The sequence below is a fragment of the Colletotrichum graminicola genome, assembly GCF_000149035.1.
Source record: "Colletotrichum graminicola M1.001 genomic scaffold supercont1.65, whole genome shotgun sequence".
In the NCBI taxonomy this organism is placed as follows: Eukaryota; Fungi; Ascomycota; class Sordariomycetes; order Glomerellales; family Glomerellaceae; genus Colletotrichum; species Colletotrichum graminicola.
This window is the reverse complement of record NW_007361069.1, coordinates 179974-189978: the sequence shown is the minus strand read 5'-3', so window position 1 is coordinate 189978 and position 10005 is coordinate 179974. Positions and strand designations below refer to the sequence as shown.

The 10005-nt window shown below is 49.5% G+C and overlaps 2 protein-coding genes across 2 annotated transcripts; one reads left to right on the top strand and one right to left on the bottom strand.

Moving 5' to 3' along the window:
• Nucleotides 1-369: 369 nt before the first annotated feature.
• GLRG_10711 (major facilitator superfamily transporter) lies at nucleotides 370-2144 on the bottom strand (the record flags this gene model as incomplete). The annotated part of the gene is made up of 4 exons (XM_008101396.1): nucleotides 370-846; nucleotides 920-1049; nucleotides 1115-1539; nucleotides 1602-2144. The coding sequence occupies 4 exons, from the start codon at nucleotides 2142-2144 to the stop codon at nucleotides 370-372; spliced, it is 1575 nt and encodes a 524-aa protein (XP_008099587.1).
• A 4256-nt stretch (nucleotides 2145-6400) lies between these two features.
• Nucleotides 6401-8740, top strand: GLRG_10710 (arsenite efflux transporter; the record flags this gene model as incomplete). Its single annotated transcript, XM_008101395.1, has 5 exons — nucleotides 6401-6491; nucleotides 6613-6852; nucleotides 6926-7147; nucleotides 7212-8314; nucleotides 8396-8740. 5 exons carry the CDS (start codon nucleotides 6401-6403, stop codon nucleotides 8738-8740), a joined length of 2001 nt encoding a protein of 666 aa, XP_008099586.1.
• Between the last annotated feature and the right edge of the window lie 1265 nt (nucleotides 8741-10005).

The following is a 10005-nucleotide window of genomic DNA, read 5'->3' as shown; positions in this document are numbered from 1 at the left end:
ATAGGCCTTACTGTAACGGCGCCAGAGGGTTGCAGAACAATTAGCATGTAACCAATTCTGCTGGGCCACCTGTCACCGATGAAAGCAATTTGTCTCTGTTCTCCCTCGGGAACGTTGTATAATGTAAAAGCGTTGTGAACTAATAGCGTTGACCGCAAACTAGGTCGCTGATAATTCCTCTAGGCTCTGAAAATTTTCATCTCATAGTGATATATTAAGTAGAGAAATCTACACTGTATGAAACTCCTACCAGATGTTTCGACCGAGCAATAACATCTCGTATCATCTTCACTTTATCTAGTCTTACATGCAGCATATAGGCCTTGGCTTCTTATAAACAGAAGAAGCCACTCTTCCAGGGCTTAGTATTCAACGTCGACCAGACGGCTCCACAGGTAAACCTCTAGTGCTAACCCGTCTGATAGCTGGCCCAAAATGCCAGAGGATCAAGGGCATCATCGTGCAGATGGCTAACGTTAGTGCGGCCAGCAGAGTGTAACTCCAGCCGAAAGCGAGGTCTGAACTAGTGACGGATGGTCCAAAAAGCGGAAAGGCGAACTCGGCGATGTGCTGGAGGAAGGCACCGACGGAGTGCGCGCTCGAGGCGTATTCGAGCCCGTAGGATTCAGTCACGTACGGCTGTAGGCTAAAGTAACCAAGGATCAGACCGATGGCAAGGAGGAAAGCGCTGATGTTGATTATGATGTAGTGCAACTCGTTTCTTAAGCCCCAGCCGTAGAGTATAAGGGCCGGTGGGAGGAAAAGTGCCGCGCCGCCGTTGACGGGAAGTCTCCATTCGGGGGCGTGACCGGTGGTTTTGTGTCTTCTACGAAAATAAGCCGAGAACTGATACAGACGTTGTTAGCATTAGGCTGGATTTGCTGTATATCGCTCTCATTGTTATTCATAGAAGACGTACCCCGTCAATGGCATAGCGGCTAATGTGCAGCCCAACAACGAAGCCGATAGCAAGCGAGAGAAAGTTCAAACTGGCGCTTTCCTTGTCCATTCCGTATACGCTCATAAAGTTTTGACCATAAGTCGAGATTCTGATCTAAGTGTTAGGTTCTCTCGATGCCAGCTTGCTTGGGTGGGGGATTCGGTGTCAGCTTACACAAAATACATGATGCCAAAGAGGTAGGCCCTGTAGCCAAACGGCAGCTGGACGATGGGATGGGATACCAGCATAAACCAAGGGAGGGCTGCCCTTTTCAAGATGCGGTCGCTGTTGGACTGGTTTGGGTCGTGGAAAGGCGTGTGCAGTCGTTGATTGCCCGTTTCTTGGCGCAACCGGGCGGCTTTGCGTTCTAGCAATACCGGGTGGTACGTTTCGTCCAGAACCAAAAACGCCAGCGCGACTGCTATCACGCTGAAAATCGACGTCCCCCAGAATATCCAACGCCAGTTGCTTTCCTGTGTGACGAAGGCACCGAAAATGGGCGCGATGGCACTGCCAAAAAAGGGTAGGTAGGCGTGTACCGCGTCCCCTCTGCCCCCCATCGGCGCCGGATACACATCGGCGGTAAGGCCAGGTGCCAGCTGGAAGACGACAGTAAACGTCAGCTCATACACTTGGCTGCCCTTGGAAGAGACGGACTCACAATCTGAGGCGCACTGGCGCCGAGGCCACCAATAAAACGGAAGGCGAGCAACTGAGGTCCAGATGTTGCGAAACCACAGGCTGTATTCCAGATGAGGTGCCAAAGATGTGCGTAGCGGATCACGTTGGCTCGACCAAACAGCTCTATAATGGGCGCTATGAAGAAGGGACCGACCCCGGCCGCGAGGACTTGCATGCCCTGGATCAGCTGCTGCTCCGTGCCGGGTGCAATGTTGAGTTCAGTGCCGATGACTTCCATGGCGGGGCCCACCATGGTAGCAGAGAAGGGGGCGATGAAGCTAAATAGTGAGAGAATGAGCGATGTCTGATACTTCTTCATCATTGGCCAGTTGGCCGGGTTGGCTGGGTCGTTCGGACCGTCCCAGGTGACAATGTTATCCGCCTCCAAGTCGTCGGCAGCGCCAGCGGGCTTGTTCCTCGCATTGGCGACCCCGCCACCCCTACCACCGTCGTCGCCCATGGTGGGCCGTGGTGGGTCTTGCTTCTCCCATCCCCTCGCTGCGGAGGCGGTACTGCCGTCCATGGTGGTGGCCGCAGCAATGACTGAGTCCGGGCTGGCCTGCAGGGGTGACGGAACGGCACGCTGCTTGAACGCGCTGGAACCTCTGTGCTGCTCCGGAAGTCTTGCAGCCTGTGGTAATGGTGGGCCCGGATTAGACCACCGTTGGGGATTGGCTCGGATGTCGTCCAAAACTGTGGCTAATTCGATATGGCTGGACTGCCTGGTTGGCTCGGCAGGCCGTCTCGTCTCCTGGGCGGCCGGAGTAAGTGGAGAAGGTGGATTCAGTCTCAAGGCATCGACGAGTGCCCGGACCCTAGGGTTCTCATGTCCCTTCTCTTCCAGCCCGATACTACTTATTCTCGAGTTCCGGACTGGGTTGTACCCGGCGGGAGGTTGGTAGGGACCAAACTGTCCTGGATGTGGTGGTGGTGGTGGCAGAGGCTGTGTGTTATTGACAACTTCCTGTTGATTGGAGAGGCTCGTCAACGGTTGATATGGTGTGCTCCTGGGGCCATAGCGGACGTTAAGCAATGCTTGTGGGTTCTCTGGCAGCGGTATGCGTGAAGACGCCGACCCCGAGCGGCTTCGAAGTGCATGCTGAACTGGGTCCAGCCCAGCCATGTTCTCCCCGTTGAAGGAACCAACCGTCGGGTAGCGAAAGGGGACGAAGCGGGCAGACGGCAGTCGCATCTCAGGCTGCGTGGCACTAGTGGGAAGCGGTTCCTCATGGAAGACTGACATGTTGGTGTCGGCTTGACTTGCGTTGCTTCTGGAACGGACGTCGTCCCGGAGGGCTGAATAAGGTGGGGAAGAGGCGGCTGTTCGATCCGACGGGTTCCTGTTATGCTGCTGCCAACCGATATCTCTATGAGTTGCAAATTCTGGGTCGGAACTGAGTAGTTCTAGGGCTGCCGCTGCACCTGATTTGTGGTCACCTACCGATGTCCATTGTGATTGCTGACGTTGTTGATCGGGAAGTCGTGACATGGCGATGCGTCAAAGGGCAGGTAAGTAAGCAAGGAAAAACAGGGTACATCTAGAAAGAACATTTATTAGGTGGACGTCTAGAAGGTGGAAGCGGAAGGGCAATGTGGTTTTGTTTTGTAAGTCGACGGTATGCCATGTTGTCTCGGCATGCTCATAGCCAGACGGCAAACGTCACACGAGGTTCTCCTGAAGACCTATATTAGACTGTCGCCACATGTGTATGAGATCATATGAGATCTACCTCTGGCCGGGTTGCATCGCCACTCGGCACTTGGTTTCACCAGAAGCGAGGATTTCGATTAGGGAGACCAAAGGCTGAGTTGGTGAGACAGCAAGCGTAGGCACTTGGTGTTTCTTGGAGGTTGTCGCATAATTTCTCATGTGTGTATCACGGGCTCCAATTAGTCTTGGCCAATCTCAATCTCAGTACTTCACACACATTCGTCGATTTGCGTATCCTGGGCAAACCCCGGTGCAAGCCATGCCACGATGCCAAACACAGTCAGTTGACTAATAGGCCGTGAATCATTTTAGGCAAAGAAGGACCGGAGGCTCCCCGGGCGATGCTCACGCCAATCAAAATCCTCAAGACGGACGATTACAACCGGCTCCGGGAAGCAGACACGGTCCTTCCTAGCTGCGGACAAGGTCTAGGGTTATGCGATCTCCGGAAGCTACTCTAAGGGCAGCCGAACAAGAACCGCATTGCCATCGGGGATGGCGACTGTAGATCCAGTAAGCGACCGAGACAAAAAAGCAACTTGCTCGCCTTGCTGTCTCGCTTCTTTCGTTGGGCACTTTCTTGGCTGGCCAACTCGAAACAAGCCCCAGCTTTAGGTGGTGATACTAGCCAGACATGGAGTTGCCCAAGCTTCTGTGCTATCACAAGGCCGAGAAGGTTGAGACCAGTAGTCTCGGTTTTCCTTAGGGATCCAGACTCAAACTCAGCCGGCTTGGAATCAGCTTTCCTTATCACTGCGGGCTAGTTGCAACACTGAATGATGGAATGGGTTTCAGTTTATAAGGCTAAGAGCTATCACGTACATTCGAAGAGGAGCACGATGTAGGTTTCTTGGCGAGTACATATTTCCACATTCACTGAGTCGTTCACTCTCAGAGGCGATTATTGCTTGCAGTGGTTCAGGGCGCTGGCATCCTCGACGTCTATGAAGAGGCAGCCAGCAGAGAAGTGATTTGCACCATAATATGAACAGCACCAAATACTCCCGTACCAATAGTACAGAAGCTCTAGACCCTCCCATCATCAATACGAAAGAGTTCCTCGGCATGGCTAGACTAATATCAAAAGTCCCAGGGTAAGGATAACATCACAATTCTCACACCCTGCCAACTATCAGACCTACACATGGTGGGGATAGAAGGCACCAGCTCAATAAGTCCAAGTGCTCTACGCACCGATATCCTGTTCATAACGCTACGCCGCTATAAGAGGGGCAATAATAAGATGTAATGAGACAATGGTTGCTAACTAATGACTGTGAGCAGTGTGACAAAGCATATGACCTGCCGCGAGTATTGATGAACAAGTGGTGCTTGATAACCGTCTGACATTATCTTGGAAAAATCACGCCATTGGCATGCTGTGATACCTTTCGTGCGTATGGAGTCACACAAAATCGCCTTCTCCTGTCTCCCCGCATCCCATGACGCTATTTTGCATCTTGATATTTTTTCAATGCCGGTAGTACTAGCTGCAGCCAGCTACAGGGCTTAAATTTGCAGAATCGGGAAATGACAATTCTCTTATCTCTGCCAAGGTCGTTTCCTACTGTCCCGGCCGTTTTGCCAAGTTGCATTCGGACTCTGAGGGCCTGCAAGCTGCTTTTCTTTCCTTTTTCCCGCTTTCTCTCTGCGGCGCTTACATGGCGTACTCTCGGATACAAGCCATGGATGCGTAAATATGCTTAGATCCCATGCAGGCCAAAAGTCTTGGCTTGGTGGCAGAGTAGGTAGGGTACATCTGGCGGCCATCTGCTAACGAGAAATGCTACTCTATTGAAACAGTTGGCACGTTCCAAACATGTTTCTGTCAGTTGTCATTCGTAAAAGCTTGAGTTGCTAAGATATAGGGTGTGTTCAACTAGGTAGAACCAAAGCACTGTTGTGTGTGGTTGGCCCACTCTTTTGAGTTTGAAAAACTCAATACCTAGGCGACAGCCAGGTCTCACCGCTGTCCGCCTGCTTCCGGAACGTTCTTTGAGCGGCCAAGAGCATCTGCCGGCCCAGTTGCGGACTTCTTACTGCTGATCTCTCTACCTGCTCGATAAACAGTGTTCGTCGTCTTTTGAGTAACTATACGGTTACACACACACACACACACACACACACACACACACATATATAACTGGTCTTTTATCTGTGGCAACAAGTCATGATACGAGATTTGCTTTTTCCTTCATCCACATCTTTCTCCCCCGCCATCTTCTGTGAGGAACGCAGTAACCTTGAGACGGGTAGTTTCTTTTTGCCGGTTAGATGAGCGGTGGATGCCCCCGAGTGCATTTCCGTATTTGTAGGTAGGCGTCCCTAGTGTTCTGTGGCGGAAAGGAATACACTCGGGTGGGAAAATGGGGGGAAAACACAACAAAGAAAAAGAAGAAAAAAAGGGGGGGGCTGTCTTCCATTGCCGCTTATCTACCTACCTACTAACTACTAACATGCCATCTTTTCTACCCTTCTGACAGTAGAAAAAAAATTATATCACTACAAGATGCCTGAAAATTACTACATTATACTAGAAGGAAAATTCCTGTATCAAATTATCGAACGCGGTGGGGGGGGGGGGGGGGGGGGGGGTCATGATACGCTTCTGAAGTAAGGTTCTTTTGGAAGTGCTTGAGACCGGCCTTTTTTTTTTTCACCCGATTGGCATGGTGCTCCTGCCAGATGCTTTTCCCGCTTGGCCAAGGGGACGACGGTGGATAGGATTTGAAAAATCCGTACCCAATGGAACCAACATGCGGTCTTGGTCGTCTCCGTGTCTAGCCTTGGCTGCGTCCCGCTCATATTGGCTGCCATGCCCCGCTAACCGTTGGCACTATACGCACCAGGTGCCGGCCTCCGCCGCTAACGGTGGCCCATTGCCTTATATGTGTTTCATTTATATAAAGAGCATTTGTCTCGTACAGTGATGACATGGTAGTCAGTACCTCCAAACTTCAGCATCAGACGGTTGCATCTCTATCATATCTTCGGTCCTTCTGACTGTGGCTTTCTGTCAATAGCGCGTTTCTTTGGCAGTGCTTACGTCCTCTTCCCACCCTACCAAAATGGACACGGACGAGCGGCTGCCGCCACCTGATATGAGCCAGATCAGGGAGTGGCGCTCTATATTGACTCTTATCGTCTTTATCATCACAAGTAAGTTCAAACCCAACCCCAAACCCAGATTCCCCCCCCCCTTTTTGTTTTCTTTCTTCGCGCTGGCGTTGGCGGTTTGGCCCACTCGGTAGGTACTATGTGTACTAACAACTGCAAACAGACACTGTCGTCAGCTTTCCCTTTCACATCCCTATTCCTGTTCCCAGGGTAGCCTGGAATGCTTTCCTAGGTGTGCTCGCAAGAGTTCGTATCATCCCCCCACGAGATCTCGCAGGGCCTCGAGAAGATGGAGGTCGTTGGAAGGTGCTCAGGTGGTCCATAAGCACCATCATGGCACCTGTTTATGCCTGCCTCTTCCTACTTGCAACCCTAGCAATTGGGCGTGACGAGGTACACGATGGTGTGTATTTTGAAGACCTGCTTTAGACACTCGCTTTGTGTGGCAAGTAATCATTAACCTGGTTGCAACGCAGGCACTGTTGGCTCCAACAACATTGATCCCTACGACGTCATGATATTTTTCATCACGCTCGCGTACATCGCTATCTCGATCGACGCCTCTGGCCTGTTGAAATACCTTGCCTTCAGGGTTCTGAAAAAGGCCGGAGCGCATGGCCGCCGACTGTTTCTGTATCTGTTCTGGTTCTTCTTTGCCCTGGGCACTGCCATTGGAAATGACCCCATTGTGCTATCTGGTCAGTCATGCCCGTCTACGCTTTCTCTGATACAGCAGCTCACCGCAACCTTGGCCCCGTTCAGGCACTTCTTTCCTAGCATACATGATCCGCGCCTCCAGTAACATAGCTTCGGCGAGAGCCTGGATCTTTTCGCAGTTTGCTGTTGCCAACATCAGTTCGGCCATTCTGGTGTCGTCAAACCCAACGAACCTTGTCTTGGCTGCCGCCTTTCAGATCAAGTTCATTGACTACACAGCCAACATGATTGTGCCCGTCATTATCACCGCCGCAGTGCTTTTCCCCTGTCTGTTGTTCATAGTGTTCCGTGACGAAAAGTACGTGCCGCGCGCCATCGACATGCACGAGCTGTCCGACGCTGAGAGGGAGCGTGAGCCTGTCAATCCAAACGTACCCTATGCCGGCTATGGCGAGGACCGTACCCCGGTCGGCGAAATCCTCAACCCCTACCTGGACCGACGCCATGCTACCTACAGCGTCAGCATCATGGCTGCTACGCTGATCTCAGTGCTCCTGATCAACGCCATCACGGCGAGCCGTGGCGGACACCCGACGCCCGTCATGTACGTCACCATGCCTGCCTCTTTCCTGTGCCTCTGCGCGGACCTCTTCACGGGCTGGCGCAACCGAGCCGTGACTCGCGCCGTCGCCCAGAGGGGCCGCACCCTTGCCGAGCGCGACGCCGTCGAGCGCGACCTGCGCGCGGCTTCCGAGGCGGGTAGAGTCCGCAGCAGCAACGACGACGACTCCTCGATGCCCCGCTCCTCCTCCGAAGGAGGTCAGACGGCGATGGATATCTCCAACGAGAAGCCTAAGAAAAGGCTCTCACCGTGGCACGCGACGTCGGACGAGGAGCGTGCAGCCGCCATAGAGGGCGAGTTGAACCAGCGGCAGGCACGCCGAGCAGCGCAGCCGACGACGTTGGTGTCAATGGCACGCGAGGCCCACGCCTGGTGGCGCGAGACGTTCCCTGCTGCGTCCATTGTCCTCTCGCGGCTACCTTTTGCATTGGTACCCTTCGCGTTCGCCATGTTCATCTTGGTCGAGGCGCTTGTGAGGAAAGGCTGGGTGTCGCTCTTCGCGTACGGCTGGGACGAGTGGGTACGGAGGACTGGCATCATGGGCGCCATTAGCGGCATGGGATTCCTCGGTGTCTTTTTATCCAACGTATGTTTGCATGCATCCTGCAGATTCGGTTGCATTTCACTGGGGCTTAATTCACACGTTCAAAGGCTAACAACACCCTAGTTTACTGGCACAAACATCGGGACCACAATCCTGCTGTGCCGCATCATCCAGGCATGGGTGCAAATCACACAGAGTGAGGGCCGGACCATCAGCGACCGTACCTTCTGGGGCTCGGTCTACAGCATGGCGCTAGGCGTTAACTTCGGGGCCTTCGGATCTGTCTTTTGCGCATCGCTTGCCGGCTTGCTTTGGAGAGATATCCTGGCTTCCAAGGGAGTCATCGTCCGCCGCATCGAGTTCCTATGCGTCAACGCGCCAATCATCGGCATCGCCACAGCCGTTGGATGCACAGTCCTCGCTGGTGAAATCTACATCATGCGGAAAGATGAGCCGTATGTGGCCTGAGAAAATTGGCGTGTATTGCCGTATAGATGGTCCCTTGTAGTTGCGGCGTAGAGGCGGGATGTTTCCCTTGAGGCCGGTCCCAGATAGTGTCGGGATATTCAACTGTTCAATGGTGGAGCCGATCCATGGTCACGTGATTTACCATCACGTGACTCACCCCGGCGGCTCACTTACACCACTACAAATATCTATAGCAATAACTTCTTCTTCTTTTTCTTATTATCTATCTTAATAAGTAACTAGTAGTTAATTAAACTATTACTACTTTATAATTATAATCCCTATAATACTAACACTAATTAGTAGTTAACTTTATAGTTACTACTACTATAGATTAGTAAGGATTATTAGAAGAGGCTTATAATACTTTACTTACTATAGCAGCTTAGATTAAAGTATTAAAGTGCTACCTAGCCTAAAGATTATTAGTACTTAGGATCTTATAATACCTAGTAAATAACCCTTTAAGCCTTATATCTACTATATAATAACTACTATTACTACTATTAACTTTATTACTTTTAGAGAAGTCTTTTCCTTTATATACTACTTACTTACTAATAACTTTTATAGTATTTAGTATAATTATTTTTTTTTATACCTAAGTTTCTTTAAGTTCTTTTTTTTTTTATCTTTTAACCTTTTTTCTCTCTAATTATTAAGATTTTTATCTTACTAAGTTTTTATCTTACTATAGTAGTAATAGCCTATATAAGATTATAAGTAAATAGACTCCTATAAGTTCTTATCTAAATAAGATCTTACTAGTAGGACTAGCTATAAAGTAGTTAAGTAAGAACTACTTAAGTAATTTACTTTTAATATAGTATTTATAAGTAAATAGCTTTTACTAATTTTACCTTTATATACTTCTAATATTATATTATTAGCTAGGTGTAGCTTATAGTAATTATAACTTTTTTTTTTAACTAGATAATTAGTAGCTAAGTGTTACTTTTAGTAAGTATGCCTCTTTTTGTTTTTTAAGTAAGGTAAAAAAGGTAAAAGTTACTTATATTACTTTAATTTACTTACTTTTTTTTATCTTTTAAATACTTATTAATAACTATACTATCTTTTTTACTTTCTCTTCTTCTTTAAGTAAGGTATAGTTATTAGTAACTAATATAACTTTTACTTAACTTTACTATTCTAATTAATTTAAAAAGACTACTTATTATTTACCTTTAAGTAAGGTATATAACCTTAACTTTTTATTTTTCTTTTTTTAAAAATCTTTAACTATAGTATCCTACTTACTAAAA